Genomic DNA, 24,319 nt, shown 5'->3' with positions numbered 1-24,319 from the left:
GAAGACTCAGCACACCGTTCAGGTGTTTAAGACATTGGGAACCCCTATTCTCCCCAAAGACACACCAGCCTGTTCTTCCTGCCTCACCAGCTTCCAGCTGCCTGTCACACCTGTCCCTTTGGTGCCCCTGGGGCAGGGAAGATGTTAGCTGTGCCATCCTGAGGTAGAAGCCAACAACTTCTCTTAAGACTGGAAGCCACCAGTTTTCACCTCAGCTTGCGTGGCTCCCACATCAGAACTCGTGTGGCTTGTGCCATGGGTATGGTGAGTGGTTATGGGAGGCCGTCACCCTGATGGAGAAGTTAATCCCATGCAGGGGGAGCTCCTTGTCAACCCCTCCACTCCCATCTTGGCTCTGGGCATATGGGAACAGCTAGGACTATAAATGGCCTGATAATATTAAGAGAATCAGGGATCTGGCTGTAGGCAAAGTCCCGCAAAGCAGGAGGGTTAGTCACCTGCCTCGGGTCCTCCAGGAAGCAGCCTGTCTCCTTAGGGGGAGCCTTCCCCCACCACTCAGGGTGACGAAGTGGTGGCCAGCCTGAGGGAACCCTCTGGCAATGACAGTGTCTTGTCTCCAGCATCATATCCCAGTGCCTGGCATACAGTTTTGTGGCAAGGAAATTCTTTACATATGAATGCATGTATGAATGAATGAATGAGGTTGACTTGAACACGTGTTACTCCTTCCTACCTTTGTATTTGCACCTGTTTTCCCTCCTTTTGCCCTCTCGGATTAACGATGCCTTAGTGCTGTTGTAGTTGTGTTCGTTTGTTTGATCTCTTTTCTCACATGTACCCAAACAGCTTTAACAAAACCAAGCCTGTCAAGTAATCCATCCTATATCCTTCCTTTTTTCCTTCATCTTATCTACATTATGTATTCATATATAATATATATTTATGTTACAAATTTCTTTGTTTTTATAAAGTAATGATTCATGTTTACATATCATTTGTGATATTTGTAATTTCCTTGTGGACTTGGGCATACATTCTCACATATACCTTTCTTTAAGTTGGGATAATAACTCTTGTTCCTGTGATGTTCAGTTGTTTTATTATAGAATACTCAGGTCAATTGTGATATTTTTTACTATTATAAACAGTGCCACACTGAGAATATCTTTGAACTTTTTTTTTTTTTTTTTTTTTTTTTTTTGCTGTGTGTCTGTGGCAGGCAGGAGTAGGGGGCGGATTATTTCCTTGAGGTCTCCTTTCCAGACGACAGATACCAGATTACCAGATCAAAGGCTGTGAATTCCTTTTTAGTTCTTGCTATCATCACGGGTTGGTCTCCAGAGAAATGTCATCCCTTGAAAGTACCCCCAGCAGTGTGTACATGTGCTTGTTTCCCCAGAGGTCTATATTTGCTGTGGTTTTTTCTTCGAGCTAGGCTTGGTGCCTAGTGAGGGCTGAGGGTTCATCCCTGAGGGCTGATGGAAATATTTTAGTGCCCCGGAAAGTCCCTGGGACTCCCCCAAATCATGCCCAGCAGTGGATGATACCAGAAATATGCACCTTAGTATAAATAACCAATAAAAGGACGGGAGAGAGCTCATGGGGGAAGATAAAGAGAATCTCAGGTTGTCTAGCTTCAGAGTCATGTCTTGGGCCAGCTCTGAAAATGAGAAATGCTTTGTCAAGAATCGTGGGAGAAACCGTGTTGCTGAAGTGTAGAAAGAAAGAAATCATCCAAGCGGGGTGGCGTGGTGGGAAGAGTATTGGCTTGGGCTCTCCTCCCAAATGCCGAGGTCTGCATAACCCCGGTCTTGTTTCATAATCTCGCTAAGCTTTCATTTCCCCATCTATAACAAGGAGGCTAACAGCATCTACTTTGTAGGGCTGCTGGGTAGGCTACTTGAGCTGAGAAGTGTAAAAGTAGCTTGTACAGCGCCTGACACAGAGGCACTCAAGAATGCTGTCTCTCCTTCTAACTGAATGAATGGAGAGAGTGACCAGATGACCGAGAAACCAAAGTAGGGCCCAGAGGGATTTGAGAACAGAGCTGGCATGGGCCACCAGCCCATAGTGGCATTTATCAAAATGCTCCAGACGGCGCCTGTTGCCTGGCAGTGGGTAGGAGGTGAAGAGGGTAAAGAAGACCTAGTATAAGCTAATTGGTGGCAGACACCCGTGCCTTAAGGAGCACTTCTACAGCCACTCAGGCCCTGGTATCGTTTAAAGAGGTGCTCCGGCCTGAGGAGGGAGTAGGCATTCTAGAGGAGCCCACAGCACTCCTGGCATCGGAGCTGCTTGGCACAGCTCTGCCACCACCGTCGCTTGACTTTACCGCGTCTTCATTCCGTCCCCTGCTGAGAAAGGCTGATTCAATATGCCTCCTCTAACCACCACGGCACTATATTTAGTGTCTAACTACAATTGTGGCAAATGAGACCACAAGCTCAGATTCTAGCCCCTGCTCTTCCCCTGAATAGCCTTGTGACTTCAGACCGGTTTCTCAAACGCCGTCTGCCTCCGTGTTCACAGCTGTAACCTGGGGATTACCTGCCTTGCTGAGTGGTTGCAGTTCCCCAGGCCGGAGTCGGTGCAGTACCCTTCCCCTCCCAGCCCCAGTTTTCTTTTAGAAGAAGGTCCCTTGGAATTCAGGGTTGTCCTTTATGGAAGGCATCCCGACTGTGGCCACGACTGCAGATGGAATCCATTGATAAAACAGAGCCCAGCTAATGGTTTGCCAAACACTTGCCCTCAGAGGTGGGGGCCGAAAGACAGTCCACGCTGTCAAATGAGAAAGCCAGACACTGGCCTAAGCCTGAGCGAGCCTATACAACCGTGGTGGGCCACAGGTGACTGCGGGGCTGTTGGGAGGGGATGGGTCCCCTAAATACTATATTGGAGAATTCTGGACAAATCCTTACAAAAGCTGGGGCAGAGGACCACAACTGGGCGTCAGTGGCGGGCTCAGCCATTCATGAGGCATCTGCACTGAGGTTTTTGGTGCAGGATATTGATGATGTGAGTATGAAAATATCCCAGTGAATAAGCATGGAGTAGAGGAGGTCCAAATTTTTACTCAAATGGAATTGCCCCAGGACCTGGTGGATTTGGCAAGGGGAGAGGATTGTAGAGACACCAGACTCCCCACTCCTGCCAGAGATTTTCAGAATGCTGGGAGGCGGCGTCTGCAGGCCCCCCACTCAGCTGGTCTCCAGCTCTGCGTGCTGGAGTCACACCAGGATGGTTAAGACATGTATGGTGAAGCAGGTAGTCTTAGAACAGCCAGCTGCCGAGGCCACGGGCTCGACTTCCTATGGCAGAAATGCAAAATATTTAGTAAAAGGACTTGGTTTTTCATTTCTTTGGTCCTGGAGTCCCAACTCCTTGAGGCTGGGGTCTCAGGCTGTGGCGTGGGGCTGGTGACCGTGACCTAAAAGGCATCTCTTTCCTCTCCCTAAGGAAGCCGGGGTGCCCTGCTGGAACGTCCACACAGTGGGCGGGGAAGGGTGGGGGGTCCTGAGCGCAATTCCAGGCTCCCCTCACGCTCTACAGCATCTTCCAGGATTGCAAGGTGGTAGAGCTCAGACCACGGGTTCGGATGTATCTCCAAACCTCAGTTTTTTCATCTGTAGCATTGAGCTGTTAATGGTACCTCTCTTAGGATATTGTAACAATGAAATGCTATAAGGGAAATCAAGTGTTTAGTCGAGTGCCTGATACATGGGACTTTCTTAATAAATTATTAGTAGTGTTGGTCAGGGGATGGAGGGGTGAGACCAGAGGCTGCTGATCCAAGATCAATCACTGAGGTTGCCCTCGACACTTAATTCCACATGGGTGTTCTCACACTGATTTTGAGTAGGTAAGGGGTACTCATATATAGCGTTAGCACAATACATTGGTTTGGTCTTTCTGTCTGGAGAAAAATTGTAAGAGCCATAAACCGTTGCAGTCTTTCACTTTGGGAACTGCCCGTCAGAGATACAATCCTAGGGGTACCTGAGTGGTTTATTCGCTTATGCATCTGCCTTCAGCTTGGGTCATGATCCCCGGGTCCTGGGATCTAGCGCCTCATCCCACATCAGGCTCCCTGCTCAGTGGAGAGTCTGCTTCTCCCCCTCCCTCAGCGCCCCCCCACCACTTGCGCTCACACTTATCTTCAGCTTGTGCTCACTCGCTCTCTCTCCCCCTCTCTTTCTCTTTCAAATAAATAAAATCTTTTTTTAAAAAAAGAGAAAGAATCCTAAAACACTTTTTAAATAAACTGTAAAAAAAAAAAAAACCAGTAAGTAGATAGTAAGAGAGTGGCTAAATAATATAGGGCAATGATTGAATATTACCTAACCATTTAAAATGACTAGTATACGGGAATCAGTAATGTATGAATAGAATAATGTTAGTTGAAAAAGAATAGTCCAAAATATCGATTGATTACAGTTTTGCTCATGCATCTACTTACATTAACAAAGAAAGAAAAAGTGGAGAGAAAGGCTCTTTTTTTTTTTCTAGAAAAAAAAATCTTTTTAAGTCTATAAAATATTTTAATAGTGAGTAAAAAATAGTGTTCTATAAACTCTTCCAGGGCAGGGCAGGGCAGTTGGAATAAGAATAACTATAAGGATCTACCTTAGGCTGTCCCTTGACCAAAACAGAAAAAAAATAAGCCCAGAGTATGTGAGGACTTGTGTCAGAATGACTGTAATATAAATCTGGAACACTCTACCCAGGGACATTGCGCCTACACAGCAATATCTTTTTACAAGAAACTAAGACCTTGTCTGCTCCTATCACTAGCCCACCCACCTCTCCACCAAAAGAGAAAACCATGTGAGTTATCTACAGGCGGGTCTTCCCAGACTAGAGAAACACAGATTGAATAGGAATTGGATCTTTCTGAAAAATCTACTTAGTCCATGCTACCCAGGACATCAGTTCTACCCATTTTCAAAAGCTTCGCCGAGTGAAGTGTGAAGCTCACCTCCTAAGGGAAGCTCTGATCACTGTGACCCGGGTTCCCCACTTAAAATTCGTACATAGGCTTTCCTCGCCTGCACCAGGTGGCTGCCTCACTTGTTCTCAGAGCCCAGGGGACAGGAGTACAGGTCTCTTTGTGGGATACCTTGAAGTAGTGATAGACTTCCTTCAGTTTGATAAGGAACAGTTCAAATAGGAAATACTGCTTTAATCTGTTTATCACAATGCAAAATCACACATTAATAAAAAAGATTAAGGGTGAAGTGCTATCTTCAAGTTTTGATGAGTATTCTCATATCCAACTTGTTCTTTTTTTTTTTAAAGATTTTATTTATTTATTCATGAGAGTCACAGAGAGAAGCAGGCTCCACGCAGGGAGCCCAATGTGGGACTAGATCCCGGGACTCCAGGATCATGCCCTGGGCCAAAGGCAGACGCTCACCTACTGAACCACCCAGGGATTCCCCCAACTTGTTCTTCTGATTGGTCATTTAAGAAGAATTTATGGAACTAAAAACCAAGAAGAAAACATATCTGTTGATTTAATTTTTTTTTCTGTGAATTTAGCCCTGGAATGTGTTGGCTGGGTCACTAAATAGGATTCCATGAGTAGGTGATTTTAGAATCATTGGTCTGGCTCATTAATTTTGTCTTTATTGATACCCTTCCTTGTGATTTATCTTTACCTGTATTATTATTGTTGTTATGTAAGAACTATGATTCCAGTATAGTTAACATACAGTGTTGTATTAGTTTCAGGTACACAATATAGTGATTCAGCAATTCTGTACCTTACTCCTTCACGACAAATATACTTTTTTTTTTTTTTTAAGAGAGAGAGAGAGTATGAGTGGGATGGGGAGCAGAGGGAGAGGGAGAGAGAGAGAATCTTAAGCAGAATCCACGTCCAGCATGGAGCCCTATGCAGGGCTGGATCTCAGGACCCAGAGATCACGACTGAGCTGAAATCAAGCATCAGAGGCTTAACCCAATAAGCCCCCCAGGTGCTTGGTGAGAAGTGTGCTCTTAATCTTAAACCCCATCACTATTTCACCCTTCCCCCCACCCACCTCCCCTCTGGCAACCACCAGTTTGTTTTCTCTAGTCAAGAGTCTGTTTTTCGGTTTGTCTCTTTTTTTTTTTACTTTGTTCGTTTGTTTTGTTTCTTAAATTCCACATATGAGTGAGATCATATGGTATTTGTTTACTTCTATTATTTTTAACTCTTGGTTTAGCCAAACAAAAGTCCTCTTCATTATCAAAGCTTACCTCTCCGCCAGAGCTGAGGACTATTTCTGCACATCCTTTCCCCCTACCCACTGTGTCAGCTTGAGCAAGCGATAAGCAAGTGAGTAAATGAAGGAAATTTCAAAACAGTAGTGGTAAACATCAAAATCTTATTTTCGTTCTGGAAACCACTGCCAAAAAAGAAAATTGCTAAGCCAGACGCTTGGGAAGGGTAGCAAGTACTAGGGGTTTGAAGTGAGAAGACTTGGTTCTGGTGTTGGCATTGCCCCCGACTAGCCCGGCCCTGCAGGCTGGTGACCGATCACCCCTCCAACCTCATCTATCAGCGAGGAGATCGGGCCAGCTGACTTTCAATCCAGCTCTGACCTTCCGTGCTTCTAAGTCCTGCGCTTCCTAATTTCCTGGCTTCGAATCTTGGTCACAGTACACCCCATTTCCTGTCTTCCTGAGAAACGGCTAGGCCCCTGCACACGGCCCAGAGGCCCATGCCTCGTGTAGCCACTGGCCCTGACCTTGGGGAGTCACCTCGCCGCCCTGGGTCTTCTTTGGCCAGTCAGCCGTGCGGAGGGTGGAGACGCCTGGCTGCTTCCTGCCTGCCTCACAGGGGTTGTAAAGGCCAGTACAATTTCACAAAGGATGAATTCCTCCAAGGAAGATCCTGCCTGAGTAAAATATCTCAATACTTCAGCCGCAGTGACTGCCGTAATATTCGGGAATCGTGAGGGATGAGGAGAGAAGGCCCTGGTGTAAGTACGCCTTGTATTTATGGTAATGGAGAGGCAAGAGACCTTAGAAGCCACCCAGGGACCCTCTTCATTTGCAGATAAAGACATGGAAACTGAGAAAGTGTAAGTGGTGAACTCCAGGCCATAAGCCCAATGCCGTGGCGTGGCTGGAGTTGGAGCCTAGATCTCTGGCTCGCAGCCCAGGGCTCTCCCACTACATCAAAGCAGGTGCCCTGGGACCAGCCCTTGGATTTTATTTTATTTTTTAAGATTTTATTTTATTATTTATTCATGAGAGACACAGAGAGAGAGAGAGGCAGAGACACAGGCAGAGGGAGAAGCAGGCTCCATGCAGGGAGTCTGACGTGGGACTCCATCCCAGGACCCCAGGATCACATCCTGGGCTGAAGGCAGGCGCTAAACCACTGAGCCACCCAGGGATCCCACTCCTTGGATTTTAAAACCTGCAGCAGGATGGTTCTGGGAACTGAGCACGTCTGCAACATTCTGCTCTGACTCAATGAAGGAAAATCACCCAGGAAAGTTATTCAGTGTAGGCAACCTATGAGCACTGGTCAGGCCAAAGTACCCAACCACCAGACGGTCCTCAAAAATCTACTTTCCCAGGGCACCTGGGTGGCTCAGTCGGGTAAGTGTCTGCCTTCAGTTCAGGTGGTGATCCCAGGGTGCCCGGATCAAGCCCCATGTGGGGCTCCCTGCTCAGCGGGGAGTCTGCTTCTGCCTCTTTCCTAGCTTCTACATTCTCTCTCTCTCTTTCCTTCTCCCTCTCCCTCTGTCTCTCTTTCTTAAATAAATAATAAAGTCTTAGAAAGAGGACCAGAGCCAATCTGCTTTGACACAACTTGGCAGCCCATTGGTATGAACGAACCCAGAGAAACCCCAAAGTCCCATTCCTGACAGCCAGGTTACTCTGGCTTGCTTCTCCCAGGGCAGGGTGCCTGGAATAACTGCCACAAATGTCTCACTAATGAGAAAAGCCTGACACCCAGCTTGGAGATGGAGGGACAGTGTGGCCTGCGATCTTTGCCTCCTACCTTGTCCGTTATCATATTCAATCCAGATTTCCAGATTTGTGATCTCCAGTTCTTCCCATCAGGACATTTTTGGGGTGGGGGGAGATTTTATTTTTAAGTAATCTCTACACCCAGTGTGGGACTCGAACTTACAACACCGTGATCAAGAGTCAGATGCTGGGACGCCTGGGTGGCTCAGCGGTTTAGCGCCACCTTCGGACCAGGGCGCGATCCTGGAGACCCGGGTTTGAGTCCCACATCGGGCTCCCAGCATGGAGCCTGCTTCTCCCTCTGCCTGTGTTTCTGCCTCTCTCTCTCTCTCTCTCTCTCTCTCTCTGTGTCTGTCATGAATAAATAAATAAATAATCTAAAAAAAAAAAGTCAAATGCTCTACAGACTGAGCCAGCCAGGTGCCCCCCATCAGGACATTTGATATTATTTCATTTATTGATTCAAGGCATAAACGAAGGACTGACTGTATGTGGGATCCTGTCGTAGGCACCAGAGAGCCAGAGGGGACTTCGAATTTCAGAGCCTTTGTTTTTTGGGGGTCCACGATTCCTTCCTGTACTTGCGTACAAAGTTTTTGTGTGTGTAAAGTGCATTTTTTTTTTTGAGAGTGGATCCTTAGCTTGGATCAAATCTGTTACCCCATCACAGTTAAGAACCTTACATCATCATGCACCTGTTGTCCTGGTGAGCATTGTCATCCTGTCTGTCCATTGAGTCGCGACCACAGGGGCTGACCACGTGAGGCATGACTGCTCAGAGCTCTGGTATTTTCTGTAGAACCTCAAGAAGCTGTGCCCATCCACCTAAACCGAGGCCTACATCTGTGACTTCTCGCCTGAGCATCGATAGGCTCCTACAGTCCCTGGCCTAGCAGCCTGGCCCCGGACCTCAGTGAGCCCTGGAGAGGCCACAGTGGCATGTGGACGGGCCATTTCCTGGCATTCAAAGACCCTTTCATTCAGCCCTTCTGGTCCTTCTGACTAGTGCTCCTGCTGGGGATGGGGTGGGGGGTCAGGTTCTAGAATTTCCTATTTGTTCTCTTGAGATTCCCACCCTACGCACTGCCCTGAGGGACCTTGTGGCCTCGGAGTAGCTAGCTGCCTGGGGATGACTTTGGCTGTGTGGTTATCCCACTGTGTTCCGGTAATGCCTGGTGGCCCCTCTGCTAGTCGTGGGGAAGTAGTTTTGCCGAAGGAGAGCCTGCTGAGTGCCTCCTGTTCTCACCGAGGCAGTAGTTTTCTCATGCCATTTAATACAGGGATTCAGAATGTAATCATTCCTCGTTGGTGGGATAGGAGCAGAGATCCAGACAAAATCGTAGCCAGAACTGGGGCTTCAGGGGTGCCGAGGACACTGCAAGATAAACACGTGTATTTGAGGATGCGTGAGTGTGTGGGTCTCACTCGCTTCAGGTGATGTGCTGAATTCTATTCTTTCTTCCTCTGCAGAGAGAAGACACGGTTCAATGTGTAGACCTTCTCCCTCGCCAGCATCTCCACCCTCCAATTCCAGGACGTCATTAGTACAGGTGAAAACAAAAGCCTGTCTCAGCGGCCAGAACTCTGCCAGCAGCACCTCAAAGCCATTCAAAACGCCCAAAGACAATCTACTTACCTCCAGCAGCAAACAGCACACGGTCTTTTCTGCAAAAGGATCAAGGGACAAACCATGGTGAGTGTCGGGCACTGGCAGCCCGCAGCTGTGTGTCCTCCCTGCTTGTCCCTGTCACCACAGGAAACGGTGTTTACCCTCTGGCTTTGTTCCTGGGCATCACGTCCAGGAATTTGGGGAATGAGGAGGGCAGGGACAGAAAACCATGACAATGATGGGGTGAGAAACCCAAACCCCTAGAGGGAACGCAGGCCTTTAAAGCGCCGTGTGCCTGAATAGGGGGGAAGCTCTTCTGTTCCCGAGAGCTGAGCCAAGTCGTGTCATCGAACAGGGTGACAGAGAAATATTCCTCAGTTATGTGGTCATCTCTCAATTTTCTGCCCCAGTGAAGAGAAGCACTGATGTAAATAATCCAAAGCACAGTTTGCCCAGCGGGGAGTGAGGCCCTGGGAGGCAGGCCCCCCCACCGAGCCGCTCTGCGGAGAGCAGCTGGGCCTCCACTCCTCTACCAGCTACCCACAGAGGCAGATAGTGGGAGCTGAGCCTCGGAGGAAAAGAGGAAATCCAAAGAGAATGTCACCCCTTTGATGTGGTGGGAGAGGACAGGTTGCAGGTGACCTTGGAGAATCAGAGGCTTTGTGTTCTTTTTTTTTTTTTTTTTTTTAATCTCAGTCTTTACCCAAAAGTCAGCAAAGGTTACCTGTGGAGCGGACAGATAGGAAGCCAGACTGAAAAGGAGGACAGGAAGAGAAGGTGAATGTCTTCAAGTGCTGACAGCCCTAACGTGGAGCACTTAGGGACTGGCGAGTTACGGAGTCTCTAGCCTTCTCTTGCAGACGTCACGAAGGCGGACAAGGGACAAGCGTGGAGCCTGCCTAATTTATATATTTAAAGAGAAAAAGTGTTCTGTTAATGAATGATAGTTAATTACACTTAAGTTCATACCTAGTAAAGCTGTGGATTAAAAGCATCCATCAATTAGTTTGTCACTGCTCCCTGGAAATTATGATGACTTTGTAAGGAGCTAATTACACCAGATCCATTAGAGAGCCTCTTGTGCTAGAGTGGGAAGGTTTAGACACAGCTGTGGGGGGGGGGGGGTAGCTACCTGTCATACAGGTGGGCTTGCTGGGCCAGCTTTGTTCTCTCTGCTTGTTCGGATCTCAGGTCCATCCTGTAGGAGAATGTAGCGGGTTAGGGAAGACCCAGCCTGAGTGTGACGGTTGGTGGCCTCCGCACCTGGTTGCTCAGAGTGAGAGGCTCCCTTTTATCAGTGACCTCGGAGAGTGCCTGCCAGCTTGTTTGCCCGGGCAGTATCAGGCGTCTCCAGGTGAGCGCACGCTCTGGCGCACTGCCCGAGTACAGACGTCAGCTGGCTGACTCTGGGCAAGTTGCTCAATCTGGTGTGCCTCAATTTTCCTCATCTGTAAAATGGGCCTAATGCTAGCTCTCCCCTGTGGAATTGTTGTGAGGGTCAGGTGAACTAATTTTTATAAAAGCAGCAAGAGGGATCCCTGGGTGGCTCAGCGGTTTAGCGCCTGCCTTTGGCCCAGGGCGTGATCCTGGAGTCCCGGAATCGAGTCCCACATGGGGCTCCCGGCATGGAGCTTGCTTTGCCTTCTGCCTGTGTCTCTGCCTCTCTCTCTCTCTCTCTCTCTATGTCTATCATAAATAAATAAATCTTTAAAAAATATATATTAAAAGCAGCAAGAGCAATGTCTGGAGCAGAGCACACATTCGATAAATACATGGTGATAATGTTACCATCATCATCATCATCATCGTTATGGGCACCAAAGGACTGAGCTCCTCAACTGGTGCTACAGGTTGAGAAGTCCAATCTCTCTGCAGAACTAGAGAGATGAAGTTGAAAACAGAGAAGGATAAAGTCATTTCTTCAGGGTCCAGACATGAGGTCCTGAGAAACCAGAGGGGGAGGGCCCGCCAAGGGGCTTGTGAGGAATGAGCCAGAGGAGAATCAGGGTCCTGGAAGATCATAGCGTGAGCACAGCGGATGACAGACAATAGACGTGGTCCCAGCCCTGAGGGGACCCCTGGGTTAGATCGGCCCCCGCGCTGCTTTCAGACCAACTCCAACACGCTCATGCAGACTGCTGTGAGCCAGAGCTGGGCGGTTCTGTTCTAGCAGAGTCTGCAAACGTTAGCCAGGACCCAGAGGAGAGCAGCCCAAAGGATTGCAAGGAGGCAAGTCCTTCTTATGAAAAAAGAGGTTCCAGGGGGCGCCTGGGGGGCACAGTCGGTTAAGCAGCTGCCTTGGGCTCAGGCCATGATCTCAGGGTCCTGGGATCGAGTCCTGCGTTGGGCTCCCTGCTCAGCGGGGGGTCTGCTTCTCCCTCTCCCTCTGACCCTCCCCCTGCTTGTGCTCTCATTTCCTCTCTGTCAGATAAATAAATGAAATCTTAAAAAAAAAAAAAAAAAAAAAAAAGAGGCTCCAGAAACTAGAGCACTCACCTTGTGAGAAGAGTGGGAAGCCAGCAGGTGATCTGCCCACCTTCAAGGAGGTGGATCTGCAGAGGGACGGGGCGCCTCTGCCTCTCTGCCCTGCCACCAGCCAGGCTGAGGGCCCCCTGCCCTCCACCACCAGGGCCGTGTCGGGAAGGCTGGGCAGGCTTCCCCTGGAGACTCGGAGGGCTGCGCCTTGGCTCTGGGGCGCTTCCCCTGAGAGCACTGTGAAAGAGCCAGCCTCAAGTCAGACTCAGCCACGAGCTTTCCATGTGTGCTTGAACAAGTCACTTCACTTCTCTGGGCCTCATTCTCAAGCCTGACTAGTTTGTGATTCTAAGTCACAGTCATCCCCCGAATTCTCAAAGGTTCCTCGTTGCCTACTGGACTGAGAGGCCCTCAGCCCGACATAAGAGACCCTCTACAAACTGGCTCCGAACCCCCTAATCCAACCCTCCAGTACCATCCCATTACCCTGGCTTCCCCACTGTGTCTTCCTCTGGTACCTTTGCCTAGAACACCCATCCATGTGCCTTTACTCAATTTAACACTTAATAAGTACCTACGGTCATACTATCTGCCAATTCTGTAACGAGGCCTGAGGACATGTAGGCCCCCTCATGTCCCCTGTGGCATCTTTGTGCAAGATAGAAAAAGGCCTGGATACAGCCCTGTCCCAGAGTGCACGGTCAGCTAATGAATGGTCTTCATCACTTCCTCAACCAGGCATCCTAGTGCAGTGCATAACCCATGCAACTGTTCATTGCAGCCTTGGGGACTCAAGATTAAATAAGACGCAGACTCTTAGAGAGTCTGTACTAAGAAGAGATGTGAGCTAACACAGACTACCATGTGATAAGAGCTAAGATATTGGTAGCTCAAGAGATGGGCACCTACCCCAGTCTGAGGACTCAGGAAAGGTTTTTCAGAAGGGGTCACACTTGAGCTGAGTTTGAAGGATAAGTAGGAATAATCTAGAGAAAGAAAGCTGGATTCGAATGGCAAATGTTATGTTATATATATTTTACCACAGTTTTTTTTTTTTAACTTTTTTTTTTTAAAGAAAGTGGGAAGAGAGTCCCAGGCAAAGAAAGGGAACAGAATGCACAGGCGTATTTGCATGTGGGGAGAGGTGGGAGAGGATACTGGGGAGGTGGGCAGGGCCATATTATCAAGTTCCACTCTGTGTGCTAAGTTCAGGGACTTGGACTTCATCCTGAAAACTTCACGGAGCTGTTAAAGGAGCAGCTTTCAGGGGCGCCTGGGTGGCTCAGTCAGTTGAGCATCCGTCTCTTGATTTCGGCTCAAGTCATGATCTCAGGGTGGTGAGATTGAGCCCCATGTCAAGCTCGGCCCTGGGTGTGGAGCCTGCCTAAGATTCTCCTTCCCCTGCCCCTCCCACCCACCCACCCCTAAAAAAAAAAAATAAAAAAGGAGCAGCCTTGTGTGATGGTAGAGCGCCATGCCAACATGGATGGGATGTATCCAGGCCTTTTTCTATCTTGCACAGATGTATCTGGGACAGGGCTGTATCCAGGCCTTTTTCTATCTTGCACAAAGATGCCACAGGGGACGTGAGGGGGCCTACATGTCCTCAGGCCTCGTTACAGAATCGGCAGATAGTATGACCGTAGGTACTTATTAAGTGTTAAATTGAGTAAAGGCACATGGATGGGTATAGGATGGCTTGAGGTGCCACCTGGAAAGCAGCAAGAACAGTGAGCGTGTTTTTGCATAAGCCCGGTGAGGTGTGGCCACATCCTGTATGCAGGTAGCAGTCGTGGGCAGAAATATTAGGGGGGAGAAGGGGCCGGGTGGGAGAAATATTAGCAGGGGGAATGCCACAGGACTTCAGTGTTCATTGCACGCAGGGCTCACGCTACGAGAGAAGACCAGGATCCTGCTGATGTTCCAGGCAACTGGACAACTGGATGACCGGTCCTGCTGCTTTCTCAGGAAGAGGATAGAAAAGGCCAGAGTTTAGGATGGGAAGGAGAGGATGAATTCAGCTGGCAAGTCAGTGGAGAAGGAAGTGTAGATGCTTCCAGGGATATTGCAGACTGCAGTCCAGACCACCGCAATAAAGCCAGTATCACAATAAAGCAAGTCCCATGAATTTTTTGGTTTCCCAGTGCATATAAAAGTTATGTGTGCACTCTATAGTCTGTTAAGTCTGTATGTGCAACAGCATTAACGTCTTTTTTTACTATTTTATTTATTCATGAGAGACTTGGAGAGAGAGAGAGAGAAGCAGAGGCAGAGGGAGAAGCAGGTGCCACGTAGGGAGCCCGACATGGGACTCGATCCCGGGTCTCCAGGATCACGCCCTGGGCTGAAGGCGGCGCTAAACTGCTGAGCCACCTGGGCTGCCCAGCATTACATCTTTTAAAAAAACAGCGTATACACCTTAATTTAAAAATGCATTTTTTTTTAAAAAATGCATTTTTTTAAGATTTTATTTATTTATTCATGAGACACAAAGAGAGAGGCAGAGACACAGGCAGAGGGAGAAGCAGGCTTCATGCAGGGAGCCCAATGCAGGACTCGATCCTGGGCCCCCAGGGCCACAACCTGAGCCGAAGGCAGACGCTCAACCACTGAGCCACCCAGGTGCCCCTAAAAATACCTTAGTGCTATGAAAAGTTCTAACTATCATCTGAGCTTTCAGCAAGTTATAATGTTTTTGCTGGTGGAGGCTCTTGCCTCGATGTTGACAGCTGCTGACTGATCTGGGTGGCAGGTGCTGAAGGTCGGGGTGGCTGTGGCAATTCTTTAAAGTTAGACAACAATGAAGTTTGCCACATTGGTTGACTCTTCCCTTCAAGAAGGATTTCTCTGCAGCGTGCGAGGCTGCTCGATAGCGTTTTGCCCTTTCAAAACTGGAGTCCATCCTCTCAACCCCGGCCACTGCTTTGTCCACAAGGTTTCTGTCATGTTCTCGATCTTTTGGTCATTCCCACAGACTTCACAGCATCTTCTCCAGAAGTAGGTTCCATCTCAGGAAACCACTTTGTTCATCCATCAGGAGCGCCTCCTCATCCATTTAAGTTCTATCATGAGATTGCAACATTTGGCCACTTCTCACCCTAGTTCTCTGGCTGTTGCTACCTTTTCTGCAGTCATTTCCTCCACAGAAGCTTTGAACACCTGTTTGTTTGTTTTATAAAGGTTTTGTTTATTTATTTAATAGAGAGAGAGAGAGCACAAGCAGGGGGAGGAGCAGAGGGAAGAGGAAAGCAGAGAGCCCCATGTGGGGCTCGATCCCAGGACCCCGGGGTCACGACCCAAGCCAGAGGCAGATGCTCAACCGACTGAGCCACCCAGGTGCCCCAAACCGCTCCTAATGGCATCTAGAAGGATGAATCCTTTCCAGAAGGTTTTCAGTTAACTTTGCCCAGACCCCTCAGGGGAGTCACAATCCGTGGCAGCTGTGGACTTGTGAAATGTATTTCTTCAACAGTAAGACTTGGAGATCAAAATGGCTCCTAGATCCATGGGCTGCAGAGCGGGGCGCTGTGTTAGCAGGCATGAGAACAACAGGAGTCTCGCCGTACATCTCCATCAGAGCTCCTGGGTGACCAGGTTCATTGTCAGTGAGCAGTCATATTTTGAAAGGAATCTTGTTTTCTGAGCAGTAGGTCTCAGCAATGGGCTAAAAATATTCAGCAAGCCATGCTGTAAACAGATGTGCTTTGTCGTTTCATTCAGGGAGCCCAGGCCCAGTAGATTTAGCGTAATTCTTAAGGGCCCTCAGACTTTTGGAATTATAAGGGATTAGGTATAACCTAAAGTCACCGGCTGCCTATCAGGAGAGCTGGCCTGTCCTCCGAAGCTTTAAACCAGACATTCACTTCTTCTCTCTGGATCCAAGAGTCCCAGGTGGCATCTTCTTCCAATAGAAGGCTGTTTCACCTACAATGAAAACCTGTTGTTTAGTGCAGCCACCTTCATTCATGATCTTAGCTAGAGCTTCTGGAAAAACTTGCTGCAGCTTCTGTGTCAGCACCTTCTGCTTCTCCTTACACTCTGATGTTACGGAGACGGCTTCTTTCCTTAAGCCTCATGAACCAACCTCTGCTAGCTTCAAACTTTGCTTCTCTGGCTTCCTCTCGTCTCTGAGCCTTCACAGAATTGAAGGGAGTTCAGTTGGGGCCTTGCTCTAGACTAGGCTTCGGCTTCAGGGAGTGTTGTGGCTGGTTTGATCTTCTGTCCAGACGGCTAAAATGTTCTCCATATCAGCAGTAGGGCTGTTTTGCTTTCTTATCACTCGTGTGTTCACTGGAGTAGCGCTTTTAATTTTCTTCAATAATTTTTCCTTTGTATTCACAATTTGGCCGACTGGTACAAGAGGCCTAGCTTTTGGCCTATCTCGGCTTTCAACATGCCTTCCTCGCCACACTTAATCATTTCGACCTTTTGGTTTAAAGTGAGAGACGTGTGACCCTTTTTTCCCCTTGAACACTTACAGGCTGTTGTGGGGTTATTCACTGGGCTGATTTCAGTATTGTTGTGTCTCAGGGAATGGAAAGGCCCAAGGAGAGGGACAGAGACACAACCTCTGGCCGGTTTATCGGCTACGTTTGTGGTCTTCTGCGGCTGCGATGTGTGGTGCCCCCAAACAACTACTACAATGCTAACATCAAAGATCACTGGTAACAAATATAACAATAATAAAACGTTTGACGTATTGCAAAAATTACGGAAAGGTGACACAGAGACACAAAGTAAAAGTGCTGTTGGAAAAATGGCACCAATGGACTTGTTCAATGCAGGGTTGCCACACACCTTCAATTTGTAAAAAAAAAAAAAAAAAAAAAAAAAAAAAAGTGTGTACGAAATGCAAACAAAGTGAAATGCAGTAAAAGTAGGTCTGTATCTGAGAAACACCCACATGGAGGTGGCACTGGTTGTTTTGGGCCAGAGGTCAGGACACAGGCATGGGTTGGGAATGGATCTTTGAGAGTCAGCAGTGTAGACACAGGTGTGGAGACTGTAGGTACAGATGGAGCCTCCAGGGAAGCTCTGTAGCTCACGATGGGCAGGGGCCAAGGGCAGGGCCCAGGAGAGTCGGGGGCCAGGGGAAGAGGGGCCCAAGGTGGCAGGGACTGCTAAGCCAAGGTTCTTCCCACAGCATCCTGGCCTTTCTTTCCTGGTCCAAATCGTCACTGCCCTCCCTGCTTGCCCCACCGGCCACCTTCTTCTTGGACCCTGCCCTTCATCCCTCACCCACTTCCTCCCCGCAGGCCACTGAGATGCTGGCGTCTCCTTTTAATTCCCACAGCACTTCATTTTTACCTCTCCTGTGACTCTATTCATGGCCGGCCCCAGGTTAGACCTCCTGTCATTCCTTCTGCTCGGTAGTAATCGCAGGGCCTCCTGCACGGGAGGGCCTCACACTCAGCAAACATGGTCCCCTTGTCAGTAAATATTTGTTGAATTGAATGAAATTGATCTGACCATTGAAAGGGTTTGTAAGATTTCTATTCTTGGAGACAGTTAACCTTTTATCTACAATTGTTTGGACTGTCACTCTCGGATGGAAATATAATGTGCGACACGCGTGGAATTGTAAGTTTTCTAGTAGCCACGTTGGAAAAAGTGAAAAGACACCATTTTTAATAGGTTATTTTATTTAACCTAATGTATCGCAATCTTGTAATTTTGACATATCATCATGAGATCATTTATGTTCTTTTTTTTTCCTACCAAGCCTCTTTGAAAGCCTGTGTTTTATACTTGCAGCATGTGTCCATTTGGACACTAAATTTTCATCAGAAATACTTAATTCTGGTATACCTGGGTGGCTCAGTGGTTAAGCACCTGCCTTTGGCTCAGGTCTTGATCCTGGGGTCCTGGGATCGAGTCCCACATTGGGCTTCCTGCATGGAGCCTGCTTATCCCTCTGCCTGTGTCTCTGCCTCTCTCTGTGTGTCTCTTGTGAATAAATAAAGTCTTAAAAAAAAAAAAGAAATACTTAATCTGTATTTAGATTTATTAAAGAACTGGAGGTTATAAAATGAATTCACATATCCAGGTTGTTCCAAACACACTTAAGCATTTTCAATAACTGAATCCAGTTCCTCAGCCACTTTTTTTTTTTTTTAAGATTTTATTTATTTATTTGAGAGAGAGGGGGAAAAAAAACCACACATGGTGGGGAGGGGCAGAGGCAGAGGGGGAAGTAGACTCCCGGCTGAGCAGGGAGCCCCATTCGGGCTCAGTCCCAGGACCTGGAGATCATGACCCCAGCCAAAGCCACCCAGGTGCCCCCCTCAACCGCTTTTTAAAGTGCTCAAAAGCCACAAATGGCTAGTGGCAGCTATATCACACAGCATAGATCTGGAGCCCTAGGCCGAGTGACCCTGGGGGGGGCCCTTTGGTTCGTTGATTCACAGGTGCCTGAATGTGGCTCCTGGCATCTCTGTGATGTTATGTTCCCCCCATGAGCTGACAAATTCTAGGGTAGAAGGAACATTTGCTCTGCTTCCAGGCTAGCTGGCTGCTGCTGGGTAGGAGGTGGGAACGGGCCTGCAGGACCCTGGCCGACTGAGCAGAGACTCCCCCACCCCAAAGGAGCTCTATAGCAGCCCCTAAAGGTCAGGGAAGCATAAAGCTTGCATGCAGGTGGTGGACTATGGCCTTTACTTGAGACTTGACAGCAGGTTAGGGGCACCCTTTACCAGGTAGCTCAAATTCCCGTGTAGGGCAAGAAAAATCACCACTCCTAAGTCCAAGGTGACCTTCTGGCATCTCACACAAGGTTAAATTGACTGCGGGTTTGTTGTCTTCTCCCTTGTGTGGCTGGGGAGGTTAAAAAAGAGCTCTGCATTAGAAGGAAGGGAAAAACAGAGGGGTGCTCCTGGGGATCTGCGCGGCAGCACTCCCAGCTCCCCCCCGCCCCCACGAGCTCCCAGGGCCCCTCTCCCTGGCCTGCAGGGGGTCAGAGGCCAGAGAATCCCCTGCTGTCACCTTGGTCATCTTGCCATAGAGGTGTCCACAGGACCCCTAAGGGCCCAGGCAGGGCGGCAAGGTGATTCCGTCCCCAGGTGGAAGTTGACAGGGAACTATGGCTGTTTGGCTCTTTTGAGCTAAAAGGAACATTCCAGCCTTTACTCTTGAGCCCCTGCTCAGCCAGGGGACTAGCCCCGCACAGGGACAGAGTCAGCCAGCCTGACTTTCCCATCTGCTGTCACTTCAGCTACCCCGGTCCAGGAAGGGAGCCATCGGGGAACGCAGACCTGCAAACCCGTCGATGTGGGCGGGAGCGGGGAGGAGGCTTTCCTCCCTGCATGGCTTGTTGCCTTCTCTTTGGGCCTTATCAACCCACACGTGTGTGCTGAATGCTAAATATGCTGAGCTATTAAAAATGCAGGAGATGAGCCAGAGCGAAAGAAAAACTCAGCAGGCTCCCTGGCCTCCTGTGTGTGCCCGACAGCGAGGTGGGGGACAGCGTCGCTCCCCTCCCGGAGCGCTGGGGCCGGGCTGGCGCGGGGAGGGACAGCGGAGAGGCCCTGGCCCGGCGCCTTGGGAGAAACGAGGCCGGCTTATCAGGTCTCGCCTGGCGTTGGCGTGACGTGGGGGCAAGGCCACGGTGGTTAGCAGTGGCTCCCGGGGCTCGGGCCGTCTCTCCCGCCCAGGCTGCGAAGTAGCAGAGATCGGCGGGGCTGCAGACCCTCCGCGTGGCCGCAGCCCTCTGACCGGATTCTTGCAGTGGCCTCTGCCTCCCGCCTTGCCCACACCGCCGTCCACACCGCCGTGCACAGCGCCGTCCACACCGCCTGGCAGCTGTGCGCCCCTCCCTGCTCAGCGCTCTTCAAGGGCTCCCGGGTATTGGCCCAGCAGAGTAGAGGTCTAACCCCTTCAGAGGAGGATACGTGACCTGGCATTTCCCCCTTGTGCCGCGGGTATTTTAACTCCTTTATTTCCTATTTCGGGGGCCCCGGTCTTGCCTGTAGCTCCTCAGACAGGCCTCCCTGTGCTGGCTCGCGCTGTTTCTCTTATCAGGAGCAGCCTCCTCGCCCCACACACGCCCCAAGGCTCTGCAGGAGTGCCACTCCCTCCACGAAGCCTTCCCGGACTTTTTTTTTTTTTCCTTCCCGGACTTTTTATACAGACTGAGATGATTCTTCCTCTAAGCTCCCGCTACCACTCAGCATGTTCCTGTGAGAGCTACCGTCATATATTGTATTTATTTATACCTTCAGCCTCTCCTGCCACCAGCTGGGCCTTCAGCTCCTTGGCATCCTTGGTGCCCCATGACATCCGGCACTTGATGAATGAAGGAATGAATGATGGGTGAATGAATGAAGTAGTCTGTGAAATAGAACTGCTCCTTCCCCCTCCTCATAGAGATTTTTCTGATGCTGAAGGAAACGGCAGGTATAAATAGCTTATCTTTTGAGTTCTTGATGAGAAACCAGAGTGCCAATTCCCATCATGGAATTCTTGTTCCTGTCCCAATTATAAGAGCTAGGGAGGGAGAACTGTGGTTCCTCGATGATAAAAAGGAAAAACCCTTTGTGCTCTGGCAAGGAGGGGAAGGATCGGCGCATCCCGTGCCATAGCCCCCGTCTGCGGTTGTGCCCATGTCCCAGCATGCCCTTGACCGAGGCAGAGTTGTCGGTATGGCAGTCAATGGCAGTCGACAGCAGCCCCTCCCTGGAGCCCATGTACACACCCAGCCCCTCCCTCAGGAGAAGAGAGGGGACATTCTGAGGCCAGTTTTACCCCTAGTGGTGCAGGTTTGGGTGGCAAGAGAGGAGGGGGTGGGGTGGAGGGTTGGGAGAGGAAACGCGGGTGGAGAGAAGTAAGTAGGTGGAGGAGTGGAAGGGGCAGCTGGTGAGAGAGCAGGAGGGACAGGCCGAGGATGCAAGCATGGGGGGCGGGGGGGAGGCAGTGTCCCTTCCAGGACAGGGAGGCAGAGGAGCGGAAACATCCCAAGTGCTGCGAGCTCGCTGGGTTTCCAGGTGATGGAGATAAGCACAATGGACAGCTCCACCGGGTAGACTCAGCTGACCCTGTCCGGTCACAGAAGTGCTCAGAAGCAGGGACCAGCATCTAGGGAAGGAGACCAGAGGCTCAGACAGCTGGGGAGGGAAAATGGCACGACGGAGAAAGGGAGTAGGAGCCACAGAGATTAGTATCCCCGATGCCCTCCACGTTCACGCTGCAACGTTGCACCTTTTGGAGGCGTCCGTAGCGCCAGCCCCCCTTGAGGCTCCCGTCTGCTGGGCGACAAGGAGGCAGCAGGCCCACGGATGGAGGAGGATAGCCTGAGATTACAGCTGTGCCACGGCGGAGCCGGAACCCACCCCGGACTTCTCACGGCTGGGACCGAGATCAAGTGCACCGTCCTTAGAGCCGCCTGAGGTCAGGCCCCATTGCTGTCCTCTCTTTGCTGGATGAACGCCCTGGGGCAACCTTCCCAAGCCCCTGGTTCCTTACCTATAAACTGGGGGTGAGAGTCCAGCACAACCTTCGATCTTCGATATAAGCACATAGCTTACTGGCCAGCGTGTGGCAGATGCTCACTGTGTGAGTGTCAAGGGACCATGAGAGGAGGAGGGGGCCAGGTGGAGGGTTGACAAGCCCCCCCACCCTCACCTTTGTCATTGCCCTGGCACCGGGGAGAGAGAGCTGCAGGCCGGTCCTTACCCAAAGCATTCGTTCTGGTGGAGCGCTGGTTTGGTTTTTTATTATGTTATGGGACTTAACCTTTCCTGGGAACATTCATTCATTCATCGAGCATTTATTCAGCCCTTCCTAAGTGCCAAATAATGCATATGTCACTGGGATCCCTCCAGAGTGACTTGTGCACGTGGTCATCCTTGTCCCCAGGTAGCTCGTTTTCTGGTCAGGCCACATACACATAGAACTGAGGCCTGGCCATCTGACACGGTAAATGTGGCACAGACACCCAGGAAGGAACAGCCAGCAGTGCGAGAGTAGGACGTTTCCTCCGGACCTGGGCAGATGGGGGAGTGTTCACCCGGGGAATGGAGGAGGGCACACCTGCAGAAGGAACTGCCCAGCTCACGGAAAAGCCTGGAGCCAGGCTGAGCGCTGCAAGGAGCAGTGAGAGCACCATGAGGCTGTGGGGAAGGTTCCCCCCACCCCCGGGTGGGGGAGCCGTGGAGGCCAGGTCGTGAGGCTGGACCCTGGGCAGCAGGGAGCCTGCCAAGCCTTTCGAACAGCAGGCTGGCAGGGTCAGATTTGCCTGGTGTCCAAGTGGAGGCGGAGTAGAGCCAGGAGGCTGGGACGGAAAGACGGGTGGTGGGGATTTTCATCAAGGCTCCAAGAGCCAAGAGGACAAGGCAGGGAGACTCGAGAGTGGCCGAATGTCAAGGAAGAGCCCAGGTCTCTAAATGGATGGCGATGTTGTTAATGCAGTTTAAAAAAAAAAAAAAAAAAAAGACAAAGCATATTTAATTTGGGACAAAGAATTTCCTGAGTCTGGCTGTAGGTCCAAGTGAAAACTCTTAATTCTCGATGGTTTAAACAAAGTGTGCTCGGTGTTCTGGATATAGAGGCCGTGGGGGCTGCGGGGTGCCAGCCCCGGAGGAAAGGGACCAGCAGAGTGAGTGACACCTGGCTGCCCGGCCTCTTGCGAGGGAAGACGGAAGACGTCCCCGGGCTCTCCGTCCCTGGAGGAAGGCGGGGAGCAGAGGGGAGCGGAGCGGAGCAGAGGCCGCCCACCGCGCCACACCGGCGGGTAGCCTGGGGTGCTGCGCCATCCCTGGTCCCCAGGCTGCTCAGAACAAGCTTCCTGAAAGCGAAAGCTGAGGACCTGAGCTCGGGGCTCGGCTGCGGCCCCCCCTGGCAGGGGGACGGAGGATGTTCTGGGAGGAGGCCTCTTCTCTCCCCCGGGGCGGTGTTGGCTCCTGGGCTTGAGAGGCACAGTGAAAGGTCTTGGCTGCGCTGGTTCTGGAAGGCGAGGAGCAGGCCGGGCAGCCTGCAGCTCCAGCAGCGGGAGCCTGTGACCTCTGGCGGCCACCGAGGGGAGTGCTGCTTCTTGCTGCTGCCGAGCAGAGCCGGTGCTGGGCCCGGCGGGCGTTTGGGGCTCCGTTCCGCTCTGCACCAGCACTCCTTCCAGAAGCCACTTGCTTCCTGGTTTCTGACGTCTTACATCCTACCCTCAAAGGCTCTGATGCCATTTATGCATTGATGTGCGTTTCGCCGAGTATTTATTTTAGGTGCCACCGGTTTGGCCTAGGGTTTGTGTCAGACCTCTCCTGGACACGCTGCCCGCGGCCACACTGCTGCAGGCAAGCTGGTCCCACGTGCACTCCAGAGACAGCCTGTCCAGCGTGACTTGCCCTACTGTGCCAGGACTCTGTTTTTCCTTCTTTAGCTTCCTCTCATCTAGCTTATTGATTTTTCCCACAGTCTTAGGGCATTATGACCACCACCACACACCCCCAGGAATGTCATTTAGTGCCTGTTGGTCTCCCAGCGGGTTTGGAGACCACGTTCAGCACTCCCTTCTTCAGGAAGCCCTGAGTAACGAAAGTGCCAGAGAAAATAGCAGAGGCTGGTGCTGGGGCTTCCTGCTTCCAGGCAGCCTGGAGCAGTTATTCTGCCAGAAGACATCATAGAGCCAGAAGGACCCCCATTGCCTAACGTACTTTGGGGTTGCAGGACAACATGTTTGCATAGGGGAGGCTGGAATTCCTGCTCACTCTTCCTCCAGAATGTGTTCTCCAGGGGGTGCGCTCTAGCCACTGGTCCAGTCTCAACCAGTGCATAGAAACCAGGGCTTGAGAATCAGGCAGGGAGACTTCCTACCTAGCTCAGCTTTTCCTCTCCACTGAGCTCTCCAGAAGTGGTCCTCCATTCTGTGTGAGTCTAGAAGGCCACTAGCTCTCACCCTCTGCTGCCCCTGCCTCAACCCACCTCATGTACCCCTCCCTCCATTGAGGGACCGGAAAGGCAAAGGGGACATAAATTTCTGATGAGTTGCACCCCAGATGTCTACCCCAGAAGAAGCAGGATTGGTAGGGAAAGGGGAACAGCATGATCCTCTCTCCCCTTTGTTGTTTTAGCTCCCATTTATTAAAAGCCAACCATGTGCCGAGCATTATGCTAAGCATTTCATATGTATTATCTCGTAATCACTTCAAATCTCCATCCTGATCTTCATTTTACTGATAAGAAAACTGAGGCCCAGAGTGGCAAAGTGCTGAGATAAGGTAGGCAGGGCCACCCCCCCACCCCACCCCCACCCCCGTGCCTGAGTGGGTTTTGCACTGCATGAGGCCGTCCCTTGGAGGAGGTGAGAAGAAACGGAAAACAGCA

At 50.4% G+C, this 24,319-nt stretch overlaps 1 protein-coding gene across 12 annotated transcripts in view; it reads left to right on the top strand.

Annotated features, from left to right (window-relative positions):
* The window catches only part of ATXN7L1 (ataxin 7 like 1), a 241,330-nt gene that overhangs the window by 179,448 nt on the left and 37,563 nt on the right, over window positions 1-24,319 (top strand). For all 12 annotated transcript variants that reach the window (XM_072759942.1, XM_026006062.2, XM_026006064.2 and 9 more), the window contains one exon: window positions 9,400-9,622. Coding sequence is in view for 9 of the 12 variants with exons in the window: in XM_026006062.2 (XP_025861847.1) it covers window positions 9,400-9,622 (223 nt within the window). In the remaining 3 variants the exon portion in view is untranslated. The remainder of the gene's footprint in view (window positions 1-9,399; window positions 9,623-24,319) is intronic.

Source organism: Vulpes vulpes, chromosome 5, assembly GCF_048418805.1.
Source record: "Vulpes vulpes isolate BD-2025 chromosome 5, VulVul3, whole genome shotgun sequence".
Taxonomy (NCBI): domain Eukaryota; kingdom Metazoa; phylum Chordata; class Mammalia; order Carnivora; family Canidae; genus Vulpes; species Vulpes vulpes.
The sequence above is the reverse complement of the archived record's forward strand: the minus strand, read 5'-3'. Positions and strand labels throughout refer to the sequence as shown.